The following is a 26,639-nucleotide window of genomic DNA, read 5'->3' as shown; positions in this document are numbered from 1 at the left end:
TTGTTACTATTTCTGGTAGAACAACAGAAGTGACAGGGGAAAAACAAATAAACAAACAAACCCAAAACTCTACCAATTTTAAGTAGAAATGGTTCAATGTAGGCAAACCAAGTGCTCACAGAAGAGTTGAAAGCCCTGAGTGGCTGGAGACTGGGTTTCTAGGTTCCCACATTATCCTCACATGCATGGGAGCTGCTACATCACCATAAAGACGAGGAGCCATCTGGCTCTAAGAACACACACCAAACCGCTGCCCATGGCTGGGGCTGCCCTTCCACACCCCAAAAGCTACTGCTGACCCTGGACCACTGAGGAGCAATCTGAAGTGAGGCCATTTTGCAGGAGCGTTAGCCAAAGAAACTCAAGAAAGTCTCCCCCTTGGTCACTTCCGTCTATACTGCATTTGCACATCTCACTGGCAGGACGAGTTGCACACAGAGCCCTGGTTTCAAGGAAGACACGATGTTCCCAGCTTGCTGGCCTCTGCAGTTTAAGATAGAGTATTAGGGACATACGCCAAGCCCAAAGCCTTTTTTCATGTCAGGGACCAGATGTGCCCCATGAAAGCAGGCTGCACACACCCCTACACTGGCTTGAGTGCAACTCCTCCTGCCCTCTTCTTCCAAGCTGCTCTGAGGCACTGTACAATCTTGCCTTTTAAGCAGCTCTGCTCCCTGACTTGACCCGCAGTGTTTCATTCACAGACACTGCGCTGTACTCTGTCTTCAGCTGTGGTTTTCCTCTGTCTCCTTCTCCCCAGTCAGGTCTTCACCAGAGGATTGTACTCCCTACTGTAGTTTGGGCTTGGACTGTCTGTCAAAGGCTTGGTCCCTAGCTGTCATGGTGGTGTTGGAAGGTGGTGGAGACTAAGAAAGAAGGCCCAGTTGGAGGAAATTAGGTCATCAGACACATGCCCTTGAGTGGGATATTGTGACCACATCCCTTCATGGTTCCTGGCTGCCATGAGCTGAGTAGCTTTTACCCATGTTATCCTACCCCATCCCCACCATGATGTTCTGCTTCAATGCAGGCCCAATGGCAACGGAGCCACAGGACCACGGCCATTTTTTCCTTCTCAGGTGAAATCTCAGATATTTTGTCACAGTGCTGGAAAGCTAAAATACTGCCCTGCCTGCCACTCTCTCCCAGGAACATACCTCTCCTCATGCGGGTGGCGTCTGTCTCCTCTCACTGGAGTGTAAACTCAGTGAGGATGGAAACTGTGTGCTCCACTCATTGCTACATTCCATAGCTACAGTGGCCTAGGCCTTTCAGTGAACGAATGCTCAATGAGGGAAGAGCATTACCCATTTCTTCCTCCAGATGGTGCTAACGAGCCTTCTCAGCTTTTAAAGCCTGGGAACTTCAAAAGAGCCAGTTTGGTCTGCGTTTCAGTATCAAGATACCCAGTCTCCTTGACTTTGTTCCTTGCTAGAAACATGGGCCTTTAAACAGACACGAGAGAGTAGCCCGCCCAGTTCCGTAGCATTACCTCAGCCCAGATAAAGACTACAGGTTTGACTCTAGACCACGCACTCTGACAGACTGCCTTTGATTTTATCCAAGTTAAGTGTTTTTTGATGAGGCTTTAGAAGAATTGCAAATCTTGAGTGGGGATCGTCTGCCTTTCCCCCCAACAGGTTCCTTTAGTCGCACAGGGACATCTCTGGGACACTTTCTTACTGAGATGCCAAGTCCATTATCAGCATTTCCTGTGCCAGCGTGCAAGGAAATACAAGGTAGCCTGTGGAGCCTGAGATCATCTTCCCCAGTGGCTGCTGTCTGGACGCCCCGTCCTTTACTGCACAAGGCAGCAGGTAAACCTGTGAATAGAAACAGAAAGGCAGCTGGTCCTCAGACAAAGATGCTTTCAGTTTTCCCCTGGGCCCAGTGCTAAGGCGATAAACAAGCTGCGTGATTCTGGCTTAAGGATTGGGCAAGATGGGGGAGTGGGAAAGTAACTGACAGTCACAAAGGAAGTTGTTGCGGCCACATCAGGAATCTCAGTCTCTTGACCACTTTCCCTGCAGTTCTCTGTAAGAGCTTTCATCCCTAAAGACATTATTACCACTCCTGTCATTATAGTAACAGGGATTGAACCCAGGGCCTTGCACACGCTAGCCAAGCATTCCCTGAACTACACCCTGCTGAACTACACCCGCCACCCCAAGGACCTTGCTCTTGACACTGCCCAAATTCCTAGCACTAACAGCTCACCTCTGCTAAGTGTGTAAGATCAAGGGAGGGTTCGGTGACATGGCCCCTCTCTGCTCTCACTGGAGGCCTCATTTCTTAGCCTTTCTTAAAACTAGGCTGGCAAACCTGAGCACGGCTTTTGCAGCAGGGAGTGTGCACCTGAGGGCACAGCCAACACTTATGCTACAGCCTGGTGACCTGGCAGAAACCTCTCTTCCTCCAGTCAGGACTGGCTCCTGGGGCTGGGATACAGCTCAGGGGTAGAACACAAGGTTTGGGGTCTCAGCCCCAGTTGGACAAGAAAGGATACTCTGCTCCCTACCTTGTGACCTGCAGGGCTCACCAAGCCCCCTCCACAGACTGCCCGCAACACTGACTACAGAGTGGTGGGTATGAATCTGGCTCCAACAGCAGAACTGCAGAATTGCCTCTGGAGGGCAAAAAGGCTCCTCCTTCCTATCTAGAGACTCGGCCTGACTACAGTCTACAGCAAGCCTGGTTTTGCTCCGTCACGAGGAGTCGCTGCTCTACAGGTTGGACTCCACTGCAGCTGGATGGAGTAAAACCCTTCTTCCCTGGGTTAAACTGCAGGCCTCTCACAGACAGACAGACAGACTACTCTTCCAATAAACACTTGGCTCTGCAGAACTACCCAAGCCAAGGACAGTGACATGAGGTCAGTTACCACAGAATTCTTTATTAAAATGTGTCATCAATAATGTTAGCATACATACAATATACACACATACATATGTACATTCTTTGACACACCTCACAGATTGCCAACATCAGTTTAGCCAATAAATTAAAACTAAAAACAAGAGGATGGGGGAGGGATACTAGAGGCAAATTTCATTTTTTATCTGGTAAGAAATTGCAAATTTCTCAGAACTCCCCTGGGGGAACCCTGACCAGAGAATCTTTGAAACAAAATACATAAATCCCCACCCTCCCCCAAAAAAGATTCCAAAAGATGCAGTTACAACAAGTGTGCTTCTCAGAGCAGGGGCCTTCACTCCACTTCATACTCTTCTGGCTTCAAGACAGTCTGGCCCTCGGCTGGAGCAGCGAGGCTCTTGTGGGCACTTGGGCTCGGTGCACCGTGGACTCGGGGGGTGGAGGGGCAGGCCGCAGTGTGGGGGCGGGGTGAGCCACACTCATCTGAGGTGATGTCCGGCACATCATCCGACTGTGTGTCAGAGCTCTCCAGGTCACTGCGGATGCTTTCAGGCTGCGCCAGGCTGATGTCCCAAGCCTTGCTGGCCAGGCAGTCTTTCTGTTCACAGCTTTGGTGTTTGTAAGGGGGATCGTCTTCACTGCCACCACTGCCACCGCCAGCACCGCCACCATTACCCTCTTCTTCATTCTCTGCCACCTGAGCATGGACATGGAGCGAGTCCTCTGTGCTGCTGCCACTCACCAACTGATAGTGACTTGGTTTGGCTTCAATGTCCACTTGGATTTCCATATTGTTGCACTCTCTATGGGAACAAAATTCATTGTGCTGAGAGTCACGCATAGGTTATATTATATTATATTATATTATATTATATTATATTATATTATATTATATCTGCTTGTGGGCTCTGGCTTAAGTAGTTAGAAGAAGTGGGTCCAGGGAGACCAGAGCACTCATTTCTCACTTTCCCCTTTTCTACACACACGCATGCACGCACGCACGCACATTCATATACTCCTAAAAACTCTTCTTAGAACATCCAAAGAGTTTCCGGAGGGGCTGGAGAGATGGCTCAGTGGTTAAGAGCACTGGCTGTTCTTCCAGAGGTCTTGAGTTCAATTCCCAGCAAGCACATGGTGGCTCACAACCATCTGTAATGGGGTCTGATGCCCTTTGCTGGCCTGCAGGTGTACATACGTACATACTCATTTACAGCGAACACACAGCTTCCAGAATCAACTGAGCGCCTCATCTTATCTCACTCGGAATGGAAATGTGAAAGTGACGTGGCAGCTTTTGCAAGTGTGCCACAGTCAGAGACCTCCCTCCTGCAGTATGGAGGAGCCATCACACAGGCCAGACACAATGCTCCAAGTGAGGCAGACTATGGAAACAAGATCCAGCATCGGGCAACAGGAGCCCCAGACCCAGGCATTAGCTAACACCAGTTACATCTGAACAGGTACAGTTACAACAACTAGAAAAAAGAAGGCAGAAGAGGTGGGAGGAGACAGTGAGGGAAGAAAGAATCTCTAGAGTCGAATGCTAACAGGAATCAGGAGGTGAGCACTCCGCACCACAGAGACGCTCGAGGGTTCAGCAGCACACCACATCTCCCACTAGATGGCCGCAGGGCCAGATGGGGCTCTGACTGCCACATACCTGTCCTGTGGGTTGTAGGAGCTGATTATGGAACCGGCCATAGCACGCGTGCTTGCGCTGTCACTAATTGCACCAAGGCTGGCTGTGTCTTTGGGGAAAATTTCCTTTTGGACATCGGCCTGAACTTCTAACCTGTGTAAAGAGGAGACGCTCAAGTCATTATGAGACGCAGTGTTCTGACGGCTCGTTTCCTGGTACACAGCTCTTCATTATTCTCTTGAGAACTGGTAATCTGCTGGATCATCTCCAACTGCCGAACAGAACAGCTCAGATACAAGCCGCACAGTCCTCTTACACATTGACTGAGATCGTCCCTCCTGTCTGTCCCCAGTGCTGCTGCTTAATGTAAATCCTGACTAAATAATCAACACTGGGCTCCTGTCCTGCAGCCCCTACATTCAAGTCAAGTAGCGTTCCAGAGCAGGCGAAGAGCCAACCATCCTAAAACTCCAACTCCTGGCTCCTCCCTCCCTCCCTCCCTCCCTGATCTGCAGCCCGCTCGGGTTCCTGTTCTTACCCTAAGTCCAGCACCACAGACCCTCCGCCAAGTTTACACCCTACCCTTCCACGGCTCTGTGGATGCTATCCCCTCTCTCAAAAGTGTCTCTTCCTCTGCCTGAAAAACTCATCCCAGGTCTTTAACAACAAAGGACTACCGTCTCCTCTTATTCCCTTCCAGCTGAGTGCCCAACCTTCTGCACCAGCTCGCACCCTCTCCACTCTGCCTGCACTGTGAGCACCAGCCAGGAAGAGCTCACACCTCATTCACTTTGCCCTTCCTACCTTGGACACAGAGGAAGAGCTCACACACTTAGTAATCGGGTTAGCTCCAGGCTGTAAGAATGGAGGGCATACAGGAGCCAACCTCCTCCCTTGTCAACAGCACTTTCCTAATGGGGTTTCAAGACTGGGAACCCCTAACTGCTTCCTTTCTGGTCCAAAACTGCTTTGTTCTGCACATCATTTCCTCATAATGGGTTTCCCAGTCGAGCCCATCTGACTCACTCACTTCCCATAAAGGAAAGGCTTTCACAGGATGCAGCGGCTGCTGGCTGCAATGCAGTCTCAGCAAGTCACGCTCCAACTATGTCTGCGGCTCATTCAGGGGAGCTGGCTTTAGGGGAGCACAGCAGTGAACACTCTAGCATGTGGGGCAGGAGCCGTTAGCAAGGGACACCAGTCAGAAGACGCAGCTAGGTCAGCAGCAGCTCCATCCTGCTGCCGGTCTCTGCCCCATACTAGGAAAACGAGGGCAAGGGGGGGGGGGGTGCACTCGGGCCTGTGTCCCAGCTTCAGCTCTGCCACACGTCACTCAGTGGGCACAGCCTTTCTCAAAGCCTACCAGGCCACCTCCTTGGTGGCTGCCAGAGGCTGGTTCATGCCAGTGGCTACACTAGAATCATCTGGGGAGTCTTTTCTAAACATAGACCACCCTTAGGTCCCATCCCAGGACAGCCTAAGTTATTAATTCTGGAAATATGCTCCTAAAATCTATTCTAAGAGGCTCCCAGGTGAACAAAGGACACAAGGTGAAGGATCTCGCCATCTGCCATCTGCCACTGTAACTTTTTTACAGCCAAATAGCCATCTGGTCTCACCCTGACCTCCCAGGACCAGCAGCGCAGGGTTTGGGAAACAGTGTCCTCTCTGGGGGCTTCCTACAGCTTCCTCCACACTGAAACCAGCAGAGGCTGCTGCCAGTCAGTCCCCAAGTACTAATCCTTTGCTTAGCTGGAAGCCCTCCAGGTACCTGAAAACACGGATCTACCTCCCTTTCCTCCTGGCTCTGCTGTGCTCCACGAGACCGCTTTTCCCACACTGAACTCAACTGCTTCTCATCTAATGCCAGTTACCCATCTTTGAAAATACACACACACACACACACACACACACACACACACACACACACACACGTAATTATGGCATTACGGAGGTCACATCAGCAAAATGCAAGTAAACCAGTTATTTTTATTGACAAGGCTTTAGGTACCCTTAACACAAATTCGTAGAACTGATTTCCCTGCTCTCTCCAGTGGGAATAGGAAGGTCGTGAAGTGAGCAGCAGCGGGGAGTCAGTGTGGTACGGCATAAAGCCAACGAGCAGCCTAACAGCCCTCCATTCTTCTTGCTTCCTAGAGCAGCAGTGTGACAATGCAGCAGGAAGAGAAAGTCAACATCACTCTTTAAGTGGAAGTCACTACAATGCAAAGAATTGGTAAGCTTTGAAAAAAAATACCACCGATGATTAAATAAAATGGGCCATCCCTCGGGCTGGAGAGATGGCTCAGTGGTTAGAGCACTGACTGCTCTTCCAGAGGTCCTGAGTTCAATTCCCAGCAACCACATGGTGGCTCACAACCATCTGTAAGGGATCTGATGCCCTCTTCTGGTGTGTCTGAAGACAGCTACAGTGTACTCATATACATAAAATAAATTAAAAAAAAAAAGATTTAAAAAGAAAAAAAAATGGGCCATCCCTGGTATAAAGACATGGCTCAGTGCTCTCTCACAATAATTCCAACTGCTGTTACAGACCTCCTCTTTACTTACCGGCTGTATTTTCCCTTGCCACTGGAGAGAATGCCACCACTCAGTGTGCCCCCTGAAAGGGCAGCAAAGCTGGCTGTTTCGCTGTAGGGCCCCTGCATGACGCTGAGCCCGTCTGTAGGGCTTCCGCTGGTGCTCAGCACACTAGTCAGGCCCTCGATGCTGCTTTCTCCAATGCTGGGGTTTTTGAGGGCTCGCCAGGCATCTGCCACTGTGGGTAGAAACAAACATCTCCATTTGAAACACATAACATACAAAGAGGTTGGTAGGCATTTCCTGCAGACTCTTCAGAGCGGAGGATTTCCACGCTGAAAAGTACCACAATATTCACTTAACAAGCAGCTGCTGTGAGACAACGGACACCAGGCTAGCATCTGTAGTTAATCTTCTCAATAAATGAGTGATTGGTAGCCCTTATTTCAGATTGGAATTAAATGACTGCCCAGGGTCTCTTAAGTCACACCACATTTACTGCAAGTGCACTATTATTTCTGTATCAGTCTATAGCAGATATTTTTATCTACCTTAGTGGGTTTTTTAAAAAAAAGAAGAAAAAAAAAAAAAGAGACAGGGTCTCATTCTATAGTCTAGGCTGTCCTGAATTTAGTACTTAGCCCAGGCTGGCCTTGTATATCAGCCAGTCTCACTAAGTGCTAGGATTACAGATGCGAACTATCACACTTGACTTGTTTTTCTCTTTCTACTTTGAGTCAGGCTCTCCCTGTGGTCCAGACTGGCCTTGAACACAAGCTCCCCTGCCTCACCACCCCAGTGATAGGAGTGTAAGGAAGTGTCCCAGGCCCTTTAACTTATGATTACTCCTGGGCAGCTTCTACTACGAAGCTTCAGAAACGTGCGTTGCAAGTGGGTGAAGACAGTGTTCAAGTAGGACTTGGAAGATCTGCTCTCATCTCAGGGCTGCAGAAGCCCTTGCTACGGAAACACAAGCTGAAGGCAGTTCCTCCTGAGGTGAGGTACCAGCCCTGGCTCTCCCTCTTCAGAGAGCTGCTGTAAACAGCAAGCAAGATAACAGTTGTATAAAGTCCTCTGACACTGACAGTGCAGTCTGAGGCCGAGCTTTCTGATCACCACACACACTACTAGCACATCACTTACTTGAAGTCCTACTGGCTTGTATCTGCCATACATAGGCAAGTAACAGGAATTAACCTGGTAATTCTGGAACCAAGAAACCAAAGGCTAAAAATACTTTACCCCCCACAAAGCTCATTTTAAAGAAATCCAATGACAACCTCTCTGTAAATATGTGTTCAATTCTACTGACTTTTATCTTTCCTTCCATAGATTCAAATGGAAATAAAAGTCCTTCCTTTACCTGTGATTGGACCATCATCTTCATCAAATTCAATTTTTACCCCCTTTCCATTGGCTGTGCTAACTCCACAGCCACCTCCACGGCACAGAGAAATGGGCACAACCCCATAAACATACGCCAGCATAATGGGGACACCAATACCTGGGGAGAGAGATGGAAACATGTCATCAGGTCAATAGGCTACAATTGTCCTGATTCTCCCTCCCAGACTGGGCACAAGCAAGTCACTAGAGCCAAAGGCAAACAAAGTGAGCCATCTCTAGAGGCTGTCTGCTATAACATACCAGACAGTCACAAAAGTCTGGGTGTCTTGACTTCAATCCATTGGCTGGCTGTCATAGAACCCTCCCAGTGATAAAGAAAATATACATGTAGAATCCAACGTGTCCAATGTATGTTGATTTTATACTACTCCTTTCACTGTTGAAGTGCTAAGCTGAGAACCAATCAAGAATCAAAGCCTGAAGGCTGGAGAGATCACTCAGTGGTTAAAAGCACTGACCTAGGTTTGATTCTCAGCACCCACAGCAGCTCGAAACTGTCTAACTCCGGTTCCAGGGGATCTAATGACATTCTCTGTCTTCCAGGGGCACCAGGCACACAGATAATAAAGCCCACACATACAAACAGACATGGGATGAATGACTGTAAGGACTATGAGTCGAGTATCCCTCAGACTGAATTCTCTAGTCACACTGCTGTGTGTGGCAGAGCAGCTCGGCTGTTACACATTAAGAAGAAAGGCTGCCTGGATTTGGGGCTGGAGAGATGGATCAGTAGTCAATTAGAAGCACTGGTTGCTCTTCTAGAGGACGTGGGTTCAATTCCCATCACAACTGTTTGTAACTCCAGTTCCAGGGGATCTGACGCCCTCAGACAGACACATGCAATGCAGACAAAACAATGCACATCAAAATAAATTTAGAAACAATAAAACAAACAAGCAAGAAGTCTGCCTGGCTTCATGCATGTCCCAGTGACTTGCCCTTAGCGGCATCCATACAGACTGTACCTTTATATTTCTTTTTTTTTTTTTTTTTTAAACACTTTTTTTTTTACCTTTATATTTCTAACTGTGCTGTCTCTGTGGCACTTGTGAAAGCTACACAGATTCACATGTGAGACACTCAGCATCACGGCTGACAAATGATAAACTCATAAGATGATTTCCAATTCACCTTTTCTTTCTTCCTTTTGTTTGTGAGACAGGGTTTCTTTCATGTAGCTCAGTTTGGTCTTGACATGCTGAGGGTGGCTTTGAACTCCTGATTAAACTCTTTCATCTCCTGAGTGCTAGGATTATGGGCTAAATTTTCCTAAAATAAATTCTCTTACCGTAACCCAGGAGGCTGTGAAGCATTAGTGTCTTGTGCGTGTGTGAATACTTTGACAAACAGAAGAAAAGTAGGAAAAGTGAGAGTCAGTGTTAATTTTCATTAATGCAGCCTTTCTGTGTGACAGACTGAGCTGCTGGCCCTAGTCTGAGGCACATCCTGGTAATGCAGTCGTAACAGTAAGACGAATTTCCAGGCTGGGGAGGTGGCTCAGCTGGTAAACTGAGGCATGCAGACACGATTTCAACCCCATGAAGGGAGTGCTAGTGCACAGTTATTATCTGGAGTGGGAAAGGCAGGCACAGGTGGATCCCCGAGGCTGGCTGGCTAGCCATTTGGCAGGATCCTGGCCTGGAAGAGACCCTGCCCTGTTTTAAAAACTAGGTGGATGGCTCCTGAGATGGCCCCCGAGGCTGACCTCTACTTCCAACTGCACTTTTGCGTTCACAAGTGCCCCTGCCTCCATGCCACATATATGAACACACAGAGTTAACTTCCGAAGTAAAGTCGGCCCAGAGCGTAGGTGTCTCCACAGTGCAGCGCCTGGCCAGCCGGCTGACCTGCTACAGTACACTAACAGAGGAGCGGAGGTCGATAGCTCACCAACGCTAACAGCAGCGATGACTGGGGATGCGATGACTGACAAGGTCACTCCTCCTGTAATGGCCAAATTCCTCTTGTGCTTGGAGGTTTTCCTTCCCTCATACCTGCTGTGAATCTAAGAATAAAAAGAAAATCCAGGTCAGCAGGTCAGGACATCAGTATTTTGCCAGGGAAAAAAAGGACAAATGCTCAATTGCAAGCTATATTAAAACATACCCTCCACCCAAAGAGGGCTCTTTCTCAAATTTTAACCTAACCCAGACCTGGAAAATATAAATGAGTATAGGAAAAGTTAATCCAAGAAAAGAAAAAGCAGCTCAAGGGGATTTCACCCTGAGTCACTGAGGCAAACCAGGTCCAGGATGTTAATAAGAGCTTTCAGATCTCATGGGGGTTTATAAAAATCCATTTAAGAAATTAAAGTTATTTTTATCTACACACCAGCTGGTTTTCACACAGCCCTGAAACTTTCTTTCCTTTCACACTGTTGCCAACAAAGCCAAAGCTGGGGCAGGCACAGAAGGCCTGTCTTACCTTCCTCCCCACGTACACGGGGATGCCAATGACCATGGCGGGAATGGCAATGCCAGCGATGAGTGAGATCCCCACCGGAGCACCAATCAGTGTGCCCAACTGCCAAAGAATCTTCTTTTTGCGGCTCCATGGTTTCTTGCCCCAGAATGTACAGCCAGAGGGACTACAGAGAAAACGTGCTCAAGTTAATGGCAGCGTCACAAACACAGTTACTGTCACCAGAGGCTTGACAGGAGCAACCACCATCCTTTCAATAGGAGTGACTGTGACAGGAGGCAACAGAAACAGATCTCCTAGACAAGGGGGAGCAAAGGACAAGGGGCTCTGGGCTTCTCAGGTTTTTGGGTGAAGGCAGACCTCCAAAACTGGAGTTCTTTCCTTTCTGTCTGACACATTACCTACACTGACCCGACACCCTGACCAGCACTACCTAAGATCCTGCACAGGTCTGCACTTGACATCTCCCCAGTGGGCTGGGTCCTGCAGCTCATGACACAGATTCTGTCGTTTCATGGCCCATGTCCCTCCAATACCTAACACACACAAGCCACATTCTTGTGCAAAGAGTTAGAGACTCATCATGTCTTTTCTATCAGTGTGCTACTGAGAGTGTTGGTTACTTTGACTCGTAGCCCTTCCATGTCTGACCCTCATTGCACCTCATTCCTTTGTGCTCCCTCCTCTATGTGGTAAGTCTAGCAGGACTCTATCAAGGAGAAATCCTGTCTTATTTGATCCTCTGCCTTTCTAGTCAACATCTGTTACATATAAGCATTTAAATTTTCACTAAACTGGAACAACACAATGCTACACAACAATGTCCATAAATGTTAACACCTTTAGGGTAATAATGTAACATTCACTCTATTCTTTAGAAAAACCTCCTGGATGGAGGAACTGTAAGAAGATCATAGTAATGAGATCTCCTGTGACTGTGAGTACTAAGAAGCAGCAACACTCGCAGGGGAAATGGGAAGCCTGGTGGATGAGGTGCATTTAAGCTGTTTTTCAAGGGTAAGTAGGAACTTTGCAAACCAAAGTTTTAGCACATTTCTTTAGCAGCACATTTCTGACTGGGAAAGCTGAATCAGGAGGATGTTAAGTTAAGCCCAAATCAGACAACCTGTTTCAGAAACCGCACGAAGGCCCTTTAAACAGGAGGCAGAAGCAGGCAAACCTCTTTGAGTGAGGCCTGGTCTACATAGGTAGTTCTGGGCCAGGGCTACCCAGTGAGATCTTGTCTCAAAAAAAGGGGATAAGGGGTGGCAAGACAGTTCAGTGCAAGCATTAATGACTTAAGCTCAACCCCTAGAATTCACATGAAGGATGAAAAGGACTGACTCCAAGTTGTCCTCTGACCTCTGCATGTATGGGTGGCACACACAAGTGTATGCACACACAAAAGAAAAAAAAATAAGTAAATCCAAACAAACCCACCAAGAACTAAAAAAGGAGAGATAAAGGGGGACACTGGGAAGCTGAAGTGGTCAGACAGTAACTGCGGACAATAAGGTAACATGAACAAATATGGAGGCAAGAGACACGGCGAACAAGTGAGCTCAGATTGTCTGGAACAGCAGCGATTAGAAAGGTAGACTAAAACCAGACTGCGGATCGCCTTAAAGGCCATGCACAGGTACGAAAGCAGGGTAATGAAGACAGTCACCGAGCCTGCTGGCCGGACCACCGGGTGTGCTGCTTTCAAGGAACTTTGTAGTTTTCTCATTCTTTAAATGAGATCAACTGTGGTTCTTTGGTGTCTCTGTTCCTAAATGAGCAAGGGAATAGAGTGACAGAGTCAGTGGGCACATGTGCCACCTACCTGAGGTAATGCAAGTCAGAGATCTCTTTCATGCAGAGCCAGCAGAACTCACAGCCACACACTGCACAGGTCATGTGATTACAGCTGCCGTCGTTCATCTTGATAATGTAAGCACTGCATCGTGGGCACGGCTTGATGTCATCTGCCAGGTAGGGACGGAGATAAACCCCCAGTTAAATGTAGTCTGACTTTATTATTCCTAAGAGTGTATGTGAGAAATGAGAACAAGGCAGTCAGGAGATTTTGCCTGAACGATTCCAAATTGTTTAACACTTTACTGGAAGGCTGGCTATCTGAGACCTCTTGCTGTGTTTTTGTGTTTTGGGGACAGGGTCTCACTTATCTCAGGCTGGCTTGAAATTGCTCAGGGGGATTCCCAATTTAGGATACCTCTGCCTTTAGCTTCAAGCACTGGGATTCCAGGCCATGTCAGCATGGCTGATTATGTGGTCTGGAGATCGATCCTAAGTGGGTCTCTAACACCTGCGCTGCATACCCAGACTCAGAAATTTTTGTAAAATGGATCCCGTTTCATGTTCAGCTGCCTATTCCGATAACTAGCATCTCACATAGCACTCAAGTCACATTTGGGCAGGGAGCCTCCGGCAGAGACTGATGGTTCTGAGGCAAATGGAACTTCTACCAGCCAATCAGGCCATTAGAGCAAGAAAATCCTGCAGCCTGGTCAGCTTTAGTTCTGACAGTGGTCCCCGCTCCTTGCATCTATGATGATGTTTTTATCCAAAGAGGCTGTCTGTATTTGCTCTCTGGAATGAAACATTTTACAAGTTTATGCAGCAGGCTTTTTTCTTCTGTGATAGGTTTGTTCTCTGCTAGTTTCAGTGGCTCTTTAGGAAGCTAACTTTGCTGTTAACAAATCCCTTCCGGTAACACTTTCAAAGTTAAAAATCAAATCCCAACCGAGGAACTGTATAGTATGCACCAGGTAATTTTCCCAGGAATTTACCAACTATCCTGTCAAAGTGACAATTCTAGGGATTCTATTGTGCTAGGAAAAAGCTAATGGCATAATTTCTGTCCTACTAACTTGCTCAAATGACATCAGTAAGACAAAGGACATCTAAAAGAGGCTGAGGGGCTGGAGAGATGGCTCAGCGGTTAAGAGCACTGACTGCTCTTCCAGAGGTCCTGAGTTCAATTCCCAGCAACCACATGGTGGCTCACAACCATCTGTAATGAGTTCTGGTGTCATCTTCTGGCCTCCAGGCATGCATGCAGGTGGAAAGCTGTATGATGTATACATAATAAATAAATAAATATTTAAAAAAATATAAAAGAGGTTGACACCTTAAAGACTGCTCTACACCATCATAGCTGGAAAGTGACTGACATTTCCCCTCTCAGGTTAATCATTAACTTATACTAGTATTCATTTCCTTTCTTAAATCTGTGCCCTACCTCAAAAGCCATGATATACTTCAAGCTAGATGGCAAGCAGGACACGCTTAATGCTAATTAAATGTTTCTCTGCCCCTTGTGGGAAAAAAAAAAAAACAACAACAACAAAAACCAAACAAACCACAGTGCTCTCCAAGCTGAGACGCAGATTAAGACAGCAGCTTGAGAATTCCACTTTGTTGTGTCCCAATGCCACACAGCTAGGACTAACTACCTATCACGGTCAACAGGAAGTAGCTTAGCAGATGCATACTTAGAGGTTCAACCAAGCCAGAGAATGGGTTTGTAGTCTCAGTTATTCAGAAGAATCAAATATTTTTCTGCTCTCTGATCTTGAGGATGCATGGGTAAGGTGATCTCTTTTAGTTTTGAAGACTCACATTATAGATACCAAACAAGGAGACACTGAGACAGTGCCAGCTTATACCTGGTCCAGATTCTTGCCCGTAACTGAGACCCGAAGTGTGCTTGGTCCGAACTCGTAATGTCTGAGCCCTCTGTTGACGGGCCATGTCGCAGGTCTGGTTTGGATGCCATATCTGCTTGCAGTGGTAGCAGAACTCAGTCTGGCAGCCCTCCCTCTCACAGGTCAGCTTTGGGCAGCTGGCGCAGCCATAGGCAATGACAGCATAGCTGGGTAAGGAGCAAGAAGAGAGAAGTGTGCTAAGACTGAGCTGACAAAGACTGTACTATCCATCGGCTTATGCTGTTGGTACCACTACGTATGACACAAGGATACACACCCCAGGTACACTCACTGTACTCACCCTTCTGGTGAAAAAGCAATGCATTTCCTGAAAGCAGCCTAGATTCCTAGCACACATTCAATCAGGTTACGTGCTTCAGGAGCACTCACTTACGGCACCAGCTTCATAAATAACAGGGTAGACAACAATTTCCTTTCAATGGTGTACTATATTTAGAGAGACTTGAACTTGTTTACATGAAAAGTCAGAGCAGTTGTAAAAATAAAGAGCTACAGCAAAAACGGAAGCATGTACGCTCTTCCATTTTAAGAGCCACAGTGTTCCTGGCCTGAAACAATCGTTTTCCACAGACTTACAGTTTACTGAAAGCTCATTCTTGATTTTCTTTCTTTCTGTTTTTAAAAGATTTATTATTTTTATTTATGTGTCTGAGGGTTTGACTGCAATGTTATATATGTGCACCAAGGATGTGTCTGGTGCCTGAGGAGACCAGAGTGGGTATTGGATCATGCTGCAACTGAAGTTATCAGTCAGCTGTGAGTCACCAATACGGGTGCAGAGAACTGAACCTGGGTCTTATGTAAGACAAGTATTCCTAATTACTAAGCCGTCTTTCTAGATCCTAGACTTATTTTTATTTTTAATTACATATATGCTGTGGGGGGGTATGTGCAAATGAGCACAGTGCACAGAGACAAGAAAAGGCAACTGGACTCTCTGCAGTGGAATTCTAGGCAGCCATGAACGACCCAACATGGGTGCAGGAACTGAACTTGGGTTCTGTGCAAGAACAGCACATGCTCTTGACTGCTCGGTCATTACTTGAACCCCTTGCTTTTAGTTTTTTCTCTTTTTCTAATTTAATTCTATACCTTTTAATACCTTCTTTGTTTTCTTTTTTACAATTTATTTTTATATGTATGGATGTTTTGTCTGCATGTATGTATATGCACCATGTCATGCCTGGTGCCCATGGAAGACAGAAGAGGGCATCAGATCCCTGGAACTGGAGTTATGGTCGTTATAGGATATCATGTGGGTCCTCTGAAAGAGGAGCCCACACTCCTAACCAACCACTCGCTCCCTACTGCGTTCTTCCTTAACAGCTTACACAACCTTCCTACTAACCTTTAGTCAACACAGTGAAATCACGTCTCCCTCCCCTCTGCTGAGGTATGCTAAAGATGGTATTGTAGACACTGGCACGAGCAGCAGTCATCCTTACAAGTTCTGTTAGTCCCCATAAATAACCCAATATATTTAAAATTACTGGCATTTTTAATGAGCTCTTAACATTGTCAAAAAAAAAAAAAAAAAAAAAAAAAAAAGAAAGCTCATGTTGCCCTTACAAGTGGGCATTCGCTTAAAATTAAGGGGCCAGGATGTGGTGTAGCATTTGCCTAATAAGTGCAAGGCCCTGAGTTCAAAACCCCAGGCACTGTAAACCTAATTAAATTTAAAAAGTATTTTAGAGAAACAAATAGTTTTAAAAATGATGTTTTTATTTCTAATTATGAACAGATGTGTGGGCATGAGCCTGTGGAGGTCAGAGTGTCAGATCCCCTGGAGTTGGGAGTTACAGGCAGGTGTGAGTCACCATGTGGGTGCTGGGAATTGAACTCAGATCTCTGGGAGAGCAGTCTGAGCTCTTAACTGCTGCGTCATCTCACCAGCCCTCAAACACATTGGTGATTGCAGGTTTCTTGCTATCTGTTTTGCTGTCTAGTTCACACTTTTCTCCAATATTCAAAGATCTCAAACAACTTATGTAAGTGCTAGTAAGCTTTCCTATTAATATATACAAGATGTTCATTATAGCAGTTTAAATACTTGGATTGAGTTGAAATTACACTACAGACATAAATGACAGTGTATACACCTCCTGTCACATAATATGCTTCTTTACTATTCTCAGACAGAACACAGTGAGACTGGGCCACCTGTAAATACAGTGATCCACTGTGGGAGTTCTGAGCATGTTTACCCCAGCTAGCAGGAAAAACAGCTACCAAACAATGTATCTCAGAAAAAAAATGACTTGCTTGCTACTTTGTGTTAAATGAAAAGGTATAGATGGCTTCTGAAAAGTAATTGCTAAGTTCTAAAACTATAAGGTAAGAATACCACCAATGGGGAGGCCTTAAAACTTCCTAATACATTCCTACCTCACACAGTTCAAGTGTTTATTCTCTCTCTCTCTCTCTCTCTCTCTCTCTCTCTCTCTCTCTCTCTCCCCCTCCCTCCCTCTCTCCCCTCCCTCTCCGTGTGTGTGTGTGTGTGTGTGTGTGTGTGTGTGTGTGTGTGTGTGTGTAAGGGTGCTAGGGATTGAACCCAGCACTTTGTAATCACATATTCCACTACTAAGCCAAGTCCTCCAGCCTCAACATTTCTTTTATCCCCCCACACCACCCCTTCAATTCTTTCACTGTCAAACCTGGGCATGGGCTGCTTCATTCTCTGCCTGTTCCCTGTCTATGTGACCAGAGTGTAAAAGTATGTGCTGCAGTTTCAGATTTCATGTTACCCCGTTTTTCTTTATTTTGACAGATTTGGCATCCTTTCACTGGGTAGTGAGCAGACAGTCCTCAAATTTCAAGGCATGACAATGAAGCAGCACAGAGGCCACAGACTGGCACAGCAAACAATGGGAAACCAACTTTAGTAGAATTCAGTTCCAAGGAAGTAAAATAACCCCCAATCCCGATGACTCTACAGCGTCTATCACTGTGACACAATCTTACTCAGGACATAAGACTGAGAATTCCTGTTTTGGGCACCTACTCTGTGCTGATTCGTGCTGCATGGCACAGACTTACGCATCTCCAAACCTTACTTCTCTCCCTCTAATGGACGTAGAACAGCCTTCTGCCTTCAGGTAGAGCTCCACAGTCTAAAACTGAATTCATAACTTTGCACTGAAAGCCTTTGCCTTCTCCTCCCAACCCCCTTCCAGTGATGTCTTTCCTTTCTTCTTTCTGGTAAATAGCCATTTAAAAACCAACTCAAGTTGGGTGTGGTGGTACAAGCCTTTAATTCCAGCAATAGAGAGGCAAAGGAGATGTATCTCATGAGTTCCAGGCTAGACTGGTCTACAAAGTGAATCCTAGGAACGCAGGGCTGTAGTTACAAAGAGAAACCCTGTCTTGAAACCAAAACCAAAACCAAAAAGAGCCAGCTCAAATGTCATCTTCTCTATAAAATCTGTTTAAGCTCTCCAGGCAGATAGGGGCCTGTTTGTGCAGTGCAGTGTTAACAGCCTGTGCGTGTGTCTGTCTCTCCCACCACACTGGACTCCTGCTCAACACACCTGTGGTGGGCACATGACAAGGACCCCCTTTAGCTTTGGTTCTTTGGCTTTCCCCAGGGCACTCTAGCTCTTCTCCTGGCCATTTTCATCCTAATCGTGTATGGTTGGCTTTTTATATATCATGCTGTATAATTTGATCCTGCAAGTTTATAAAAATTCATCTTAAGGGTAAGGCTTAAGGGAAAATTTCCCTAGTTGGAATAAAAGCCTCATTCATGCACTTCATCTTCCCTGACCATACTGTTCCTGTTCCTTTTCCTCTATGTCTATACTGGAGGGAGCTTTTCTCCTACTCTGATGTTTAGTTTAACCTGAAGCTTAAGTAGGGTATAAGAAGTTACATGCAGCCTCAAGCACAGAATGCTCTCCCTGAAGTTCACACAACTTTTATTGTTAAATCAATAAAATTCAGAAACATCAGTGTGGCAGGCTATCTTAATTTCAGGCCTGAAAAAAATATCCTATTAGTATAATTTTAATTATGCCTCAACAGATTCCAGTAGTTAAAGAAATGTGTTCTTATGTCTGTAGTTCAGTCCTTAAGTCTTGTAAGTTAACAATATTATCTATTTACAAATGGACCCTAAGGTTCTTTAAAGGAGATAAGCATGAAGTTAGGGAGATGGCTCAGTGATTGAGCCTTGCTATTCTCATAGAGGACCCTGGTTTGATTCCCAGCATTCACATGGTGGCTCACAACCAAATGTAACTCTAGTTCTAGGGGATCTGATGCCCTCTTCTAATCTCCTCAGGCACTAAGAATGCACTTGGTGAACATATATACATGCACGTAAGATACCCATACACATAAAATAAATAAATATAAATACAAGGGGTTAGAAAACCCACGTCCTTACTATTTCCTTTTTCTTGTCCCATTTCATACCTAGTCCTAAGCCAGACAACTGTAAAGGCCTCCACATCTGGACTCCCATTCCTTACACCAACTCACTAATCATTCCAGAAGGTAATCCATCCTGGGGTTACTCTGCTTAAGTTCTTTCAACTAAAGAGAGGGGGCAGGGGAGGGAAAGAGGAGAGGGGGGAGGCAGGGGAGTGGGGAGGGAGGGAGAGAGGAAGGAGAGAAGAGAAAGGAGGCAGGGGAGTAGGGAGGGAGGTAGAGAGAGAGAGACTGAGCAAGAGCACTCTGAATGCTGAGATAGGAGGAGGGTGAATTTAAGAGCAGTGTGAAATACATGTAAGGTCAAATGGAGATGGGAAGGGAGAAGAGGGCTGGAGGAGAGAATGTGGCTCAGTGGTAGGACACTTGCTCATAGCAAATCTAGACATTTGGGTTCAATGTCCAGAACCAAAAGAAAAAGCAAGCGAAACCAACAGTTCTCCTCGGCCCTCAATCTGTACAGTTTAGCTGTGTCTATTAACTTGGACTTGGTCTACTTTTCACTCAAGATCCTAATAATGTGGTTAGAAGTTGACTGAGCCAGACTCTGAAGCCAGGCGTGTGATTCTACTCATAGTCTCAAACGCTGTGATCAAACAGCACTTTCTTTTCAAGGTCTTTCTTGACAGTTTTATGCAAAACTTAATGTTTTTACAGTTAAGATACCTAGGAGCTTCCTTGGCGTTTACTCTGTTACAGCTAAAACCCGTCTGTTAATTGTCCATCTTCTCTAAGAGCTCACGTTTATAAAGAGGAAGGCTGAAGGAATAAAGGAACAAGCACACAGAGTACAATAGCCTACTCCACAGGAGCTGGTTTCTACTCTACTCTGAGCAACAGTCACTGTTTGAGACCCTAACAGAAGGCAAGCCAGAATGGCAGCAATTAAAGCAGTCTAGAAAACGGCAAATAAGGAGGCAGTGGTGGCGCGTGTGCCTGTAACTGCAGCACTCTAAAAGCAGAGGCAGGTGGATTTCTGTGAGTTAGAGGTCAGCCTGCTCTTCAGAGTGAGTTCAATTGAGAGACAGCCACATACAGGGGCCCTGTCTGGAACAAACAAATAAAATGGCAAATAGTTAAGCCTTAAAGATAGCATGGATGGGGGTTGGGGATTTAGCTCAGTGGTAGAGCGCTTGCCTAGGAAGCGCAAGGCCCTGGGTTCGGTCCCCAGCTCCGAAAAAAAGAACCAAAAAAAAAAAAAAAAGATAGCATGGATGGTTGGAGAAATGTATAATCCTTGGTATACATTATACTATTATAATCTTAATAATTTGCAAAGTTATATCATATACCACATGGCATGTTAACATGGGCAAATGTATGGTACATATTAACATACTTAATGATGTGGTGACATGCAACATAATCCCAGCATTCAGGATCAAGAATGCAAGGTCAGCCTGAGCTCCATAGGAAGGTAGGGGCCAGTCTGGGCTGCATAAGACCATATCTTAAAAGTCAAAACAACAACAACAAATCAAAAAACAAAATAAAAACTATTTGTTTTAGTTTATTTCAATTAATATTTCTCCATCACATCTGATCACAAAACATTTTTAAGTAATATATATAACATACCTTGAAAAACATTGATATAAACAAAAAATAGAAAATAAAATCAAAAGTTGGTTGAATTTAGCAGGGTACAGTGTCACATGCATGTGATCCCAGCACTTGAGAGGCCAAAGCAAGAGGGTCTGCATCTGAGGTCACTGTGGGCTACATTGCATAAGGAGACTCCAGTTCAAAGCAAAAGGAACAAAAAGATAATGGGAAAGTTGGAAGCTATAAAGAGGCCTGAAACGAGGACAGATTAAATAGGTAAAGTCGTATTTTTCACAAGGTCTTGCTACGTTGTTTTCTCTACTGGGGAACTTGGAGAACTGCTCAGCGAGCCAGACTCCAACCTCTGGATGCGGTCTTGTTTTTATGCCCTGCATATTGCTCACTGCACTCAGGCTTCAAATGCTTTGTCTACTTTGGTCTGTCAGGTATGGATTTCTTTAAGGCTAGCCTTAAATTTGCAGTAATCCTGTCTCTGCCTTTCTTTGGAGTGCATGTGTCACCACGTAAAACAAATAAGTGATTTTATACCCAGAACTTATCTTACAGGTCGGATAACCAGTGAGCATTTTTAAGCACTTTAGAATAAGTACTCTGGCAAATATGGGAAAGAAGCCTTACTGAGCTGAGCTGGAAGGTGAATATACACAGAGGCTGAGAGGGACTCAGGCGAAAGCTGTACAACAGGAAGTAAGAGGCCAGATTAACAGAAAAGGTTGAGGACTGTGGGGATGTAACTCACTGGCAGAATTGCTTATCCAGCACGTACTGAGACCATCAGTTCAGTGCCTAGCATCAAAACAAACACAAACAAACGAATAGTGGCCAGATATTGAGGAAGGATCGGGAGGGAAAGGTCCTAGTTGGGCACAATGGTGCACAATGAGGTACACTTGTAGTCTCAGAGCTCAGGAGGCAGAGGCAAGAGGACTGCTGCATGTCTGAGGCTAGCAAGAGTATACTGTGAAACCCTGACCAAGCAAACAAAAGAAAAATCCTTACTGATTGTGAAATAGCTCTCATCCAGGGAGCTTGCTCTTCTCTCATAGATGAACTATCTATAAATTAATGTACTATATATAACTGAACAGAAGCTTCCTGTTTATAAGATAGGCCAGACCAGTAGTATGGGAAAGCCAATAGCTGATACTGTCTGAGAGGATCCGTGGGAAGTAGAACTCTGTAGGGACTGCAGGGAGCAATTAGAGGCCAGAGCTTGGACCTGCAATAGAATTTAGGTCAAGATAGGCTTAGTGTTTCTTGTATTCTGAGGAGCTGCCCTTGTATGACAAGAAATTCTGTTGATAACTCTACTCAACCCTTAGCCTCCCACAGATTCTGAAAATTAAAGATGGACAATAGAACACCTGAGAGAAAAATAATACAGTTATATTGTTTGTGGGTTTCTGAAAGGACACTTAGGCAGACTCAAAAAGGTAACTGATCAACTGTACTACTTATTAGCTAGGAAGCATTAACCCCACATTTAAACTTCTTTGAACTGGTTTCTCCTTTACAAAATCATACTTTCATCACCTATCTGCCTGTGGCTAAAGTGAATTTACTGTATCACTGAGATAATACCTTGAAGATTTACTACAAAGCTATTTGCATTTTAAGCTAATATATTTCACTTGAAAACATATTTTAAGATTACACTTGTTACTACAGTATTTGGTATATCAAATAATAATGTATTGGTTCTCTCCTTGATAAAGTCATATGAGAAAAGGAGTATCAGAACTCTGTTCTGCCCCACAAATATTTAAAAGAGAATAGATTTCTTAATTTATGGTGTTCTTAAAATGATCATGTTTGTGAGGTCACTTATATGACCCTTTTGGCTGCCAAGACGGATGAGTGGGCAATAAACATGGTCAGGCGTAGGAAGAGACAAATGAGGTTAGGACCTCTTTTCTAATGCTTACACAAGATTTTTGCCAGGCCCAGAAGAATAAGATAGTTAAAAGAAACAAAGAAAGGAAGAAAAAGAAAATTAAAAAGAAAAACAGCTACACATGAGAGTGCATAAATATATTCCAATATCGGGGAGGCGGAGACAGGAGGATCAAGAGTTTGAGACAGTCTTGGTTAAGTAAGACTGTCTGAAAACCCAAGTTAGGATTAGGAATATCGTTCAGCAGGCAGAAAGCTTGCTTGGCATCCACAAAGCACTAGATTCAATTCCCAGCACTGTATAAACCAGAGGTAGTATTAGCAGTCTGCAGTCCACCACTCAGCAGGTAGAGGTAGATGGGTTAGAGTTCAAGGTCATCAACAAAGTCAAGACAGAGGCTGCAGCAGGCATGGAGGGCCATACCTTTAATCACAATACTCATGTGGCTGAGGCAGGCAGATTTCTGTAAGTTTGAGGCCAGCCTGGGCTACAGAGTGAGTTCTAGGACAGCCAGGGCTAAACACAGAAACACTTTCTCAAAACCAAAGAAGTCAGAGGTTGTAGCACTTTCTTGAAGTTCAGCCCAGTAAAGGCAGGGACAAGAGGCACCCTGGGCCTTACTGGCCAGCCAGAACTGACCTCTGGTCTTCACAGGTTCCCAGGCATACCACGAACACAGAAGTTATTTTTCTTCTGGCATTAAGAAGAGGGGACAGAATAACTGTTCATGGGGAACTCAGATTATTTGAAAAGTAAATGAATTATAAAGCAACTCTTTGTGTATCTAACCATCCTCTATTGAAAATCACTTTATAAACATTAATTAATTAAGCCTCTTAGGTCTTAAGACAGGATTAGGCTTCTGTCAGATAAGGAAAACAAAGCAGGTAAGTCTATTAACTATAGGAACCTATATCACTATAAGAGAAACTGTGGTCAATCATTCCTGGCTCTCAGTGTTGTTCCCAAGCTACACTTCCTAGAACATGCCCAAAATGGGGACTGTAATGACAGGCCAATACTTGAATTGAAAATATTATTGGGTTAGAAGTAAGACTGTTCCAACACTGGTTTGTTTCACTGCCTATCAGTTTGTTGTTGTGTCACCCAACAAAGTATTTAATTTCACTAAATGCCAGTGTCCTCATTTATAAAACTATCAAATCAATACACAGGTACCTTTTGCTTTCTTTCCCTAAATTTTATTTTCCTTAAACACATAGATACACAGACTATAGTGTGCATATGATTGCTATAGTCTAGTTAAAACAGAATCTGACAGAATCTCAAAACAAACAAACAAAAGCAAAACATAGAACACAAAACCACACACACAAACTCAGAATCTGGATGAGCTTACCCTAAATCCTGCTCAATTAAGGAAAGTCTAATAACTCTAAACCACTAATGGTTTCTTTATTTTTTTATTTTTTTGGTCTTTTTTTCGGATCTGGGGACCGAACCCAGGGCCTTGTGCTTCCTAGGCAAGCGCTCTACCACTGAGCTAAATCCCCAGCCCCGGTTTCTTTATATTTTTGTCACCGAGCTTTTATATTAATTTCTGTCCATTTATACTGATGTGAGTGAAGACTTAGGTTGGCTTTAAAAAAACAGATTGGGGAGCTTTCCCAAAAAGACGGTCAGGGAAGTCATACTTCATTGTTAAAATTCAAATAAACTCTTATTTCTAAAAAAAGGAGTTAATACACTATTATGCAAATAATTAGGAAGTGCTTTCTTAAACTAATATCCCTTTGGTTCAGAAAATAGACTAAAAAGAGTATCAGCAAAACTTGAATATTCTATAAATTAAGCTCTCAAAAGCCAGTAAGGTCACCAGACACAAGCAGAGTTTTTCAAGTGTCCACAAGGCCCTTCCTGGTTTTCAAAACTTGAATATTCTATAAATTAAGCTCTCAAAAGCCAGTAAGGTCACCAGACACAAGCAGAGTTTTTCAAGTGTCCACAAGGCCCTTCCTGGTTTTCGATAAACAGAAAGTGAAAGCCATCTGGGTACCTTTGACCACATCTCCAAGTAATTTAGAAAGTCAGTCTCAGTGAGGCTAAACACACCCACGTCTCAGCAAGTCTGGCACTTCTGACTACACAGTTCCTTCTGAAGGGAGACAGACGGCAGCATCATGGAAATCTCAGCTCAGCCTGGATACACGGCTACAATTAAAAGCCTTTAAATCCTTTGAAGCAAGGGTTCATATACCCTTTTACTAGCATTCCCTTTACACTAGGCGCTGCATGGAGTCCCTAGAATCTTCTGCCCCCAAAACATGACACACACGAGTATAATTAATCTGTCCAAGGTCACAGAACAGGTAATGGCAGTCTGACTCCCCATCACACTGAAGAGCCCCTTCTTGGCTGCATCTGACCATTCATAGATTGGAATGATAAGAGACAACCAAGTTTTGTTTTTAAAAAGAGGGGGCGAGGGGTTGGGGATTTAGCTCAGTGGTAGAGCGCTTGCCTAGCAAGTGCAAGGCCCTGGGTTCGGTCCCCAGCTCCGAAAAAAAGAAAAAAGAAAAAAAAAGAGGGGGCGAGGGACCTCCACTGAAAGCTTCAGATAGAGAAATCAGTAATTCCTGCTTTGAAGAGTATTTTAACTCACTGACCCTTGAAATCAAGCATACACAGGACATTAAAAAGACTGTCACACAGATTTCAAGATTGAAAGGGTAGGCAAACACATTTCCTCCCACCAGATCAACTTCTGGGTAGACACCACCTCAGAGCCCTAATGATTTTCCTTGTCAGAAAGTCTGTCCAGGCAGCATGTTAAGAACCACAGGGTGCCTGCCGATGGCTTAGCACAGCACGCAGTGCCCAGGGTGCCCCTAGAGCTGTTAGTGAGCTGTCTGCCTTCTCTCACCATTTGCATCTCAACTTTCAGCAGTGGTTGAGAGGAACACGCCTTCTGCAACGCTGCTGCTTAAGTGCGCCCCTAGCCACATGGACACACCCCTCGGAAGCGCGGCCCCTTCGGTAGGGCATTTTCATTCTCTCTCCTGTAACAAATATCCCTTCTCTATCATTACGATAACACGCACACGCACACACCTCTCCCTACCTGGGCAAAAGAAACAAAACAAAACAAAACAAAAACCCTGCTGACTGATTTAATGGACAGTTCCCTTCTCTTAAGGCACATCCGCCACCTCAAGCTCCCAAGTAGGTATAGGATGCTGAGTGCCACCAGGCGGGTTGGAAGGCTGGTCCGAGGATCGGTTACTCATGACCGTCCCTCCTCTACCTCCTGCTGGGCATCCTCATCTCCTCCCTCAAGGTGGGTGACACCCGCTGGACCCCGGACGACCCCCGCGGCCACGCCCCCGCGCTCACCCGCAGTCAGGGGCCGGACACCAGCGGCAGTCCGGGTCCGAGGCCAGGTACCGGCGCAGCATGAACTCTTCATACTTGTGCATGAGCGGCGGGTCGGCCAGCAGCAGACGGATGTCGTGTGGGTTGAGCCGCTCACTGCACTCGGGGCAGCTGATGGGCACGCGGCTCTCGCTGATCTCCAGGCGCAGGTAGTGGCGGAGGCAGTCCCGGCACGAGCGATGCGGGCAGCTGAGGAGGCGCGGGGCCCGCTCGGGCGGTAGGCGCACTAGGCACAGCGGGCACTCCACCTCCTCCGCGCCGCCGCCCTCCGCCGCCTCGTCCTCCTCGGGCCGGGCAGCCGCGGCCTCCGCCTCAGCCTCGGCAGCGGGCTCCGAGGGCAGAGCTTCCATCGGCGGGGCCTGAGCTTCAACTGGGGCCGGGGCGGGCGGCGGCGGCGCGGCCGGGGGCGGCGGTTCGGCCTGAGGCTTGGTCCGGGCGCGGCGGCCGCGGGCCGAGGCAGAGAAGACGCTGTGGAAGGTGAGGCGCCGGCGCCGGCCACCGCTGCGGCACTTAGGGTCGGGGGCGGCCGCATGGAGCGAGGTGGAGCGCGGCGACTCGGAGTCCTTCTCGGAGCCCATGGCCGGCAGAGGCTAAGGAGCCAGGGGCGCCCAGCGCCGCCGTAGCTCCCGCCTCAGCGCCCCCCAGCCGGCGCCCCGGCCGTAGCCGCCGCCGCCTCGGCAGCCCTCCCAGAGACAGAAGCAGACCAGCCGCTACGAAGTGGTTATAAAGCCTCCGCCCC

The 26,639-nt window shown here is 46.1% G+C and overlaps 1 protein-coding gene across 4 annotated transcripts; it reads right to left on the bottom strand.

Moving 5' to 3' along the window:
- Positions 1–1,536: 1,536 nt before the first annotated feature.
- Positions 1,537–26,600, bottom strand: Rnf19b (ring finger protein 19B). 4 transcript variants are annotated; one of them, XM_087549538.1, is made up of 10 exons: positions 25,862–26,598; positions 14,560–14,765; positions 12,714–12,855; positions 10,892–11,054; positions 10,358–10,472; positions 8,421–8,561; positions 7,088–7,295; positions 4,538–4,669; positions 3,180–3,677; positions 1,537–1,823 (listed from the first exon to the last, which is right to left on the bottom strand). In XM_087549538.1, the coding sequence occupies exons 1-9, from the start codon at positions 26,476–26,478 to the stop codon at positions 3,209–3,211; spliced, it is 2,193 nt and encodes a 730-aa protein (XP_087405664.1). In that variant the 5' UTR covers positions 26,479–26,598; the 3' UTR covers positions 1,537–1,823; positions 3,180–3,208.
- Positions 26,601–26,639: the final 39 nt, after the last annotated feature.

This window comes from Rattus norvegicus, chromosome 5 (assembly GCF_021556685.1).
Source record: "Rattus norvegicus strain SHRSP/BbbUtx chromosome 5, alternate assembly SHRSP_T2T, whole genome shotgun sequence".
Lineage (NCBI taxonomy): Eukaryota > Metazoa > Chordata > Mammalia > Rodentia > Muridae > Rattus > Rattus norvegicus.
Note: the sequence above shows the minus strand (reverse complement) of the source record. Positions and strands in the feature narration are given on the sequence as shown.

Bases quoted from the DNA above. Each gene is read 5' to 3' on its own strand.
- Rnf19b (XM_087549538.1), bottom strand. From the start codon at position 26,478: ATGGGCTCCGAGAAGGACTCCGAGTCGCCGCGCTCCACCTCGCTCCAT. The intron at 14,766-25,861 runs GTGAGCGCGGGG...CTCCTTACCCAG, and splicing joins TGTCCGGCCCCTGACTGCGG to CTATGCTGTCATTGCCTATG. The intron at 12,856-14,559 runs GTATAAGCTGGC...CCTACCTGGCAG, and splicing joins CGGGCAAGAATCTGGACCAG to ATGACATCAAGCCGTGCCCA.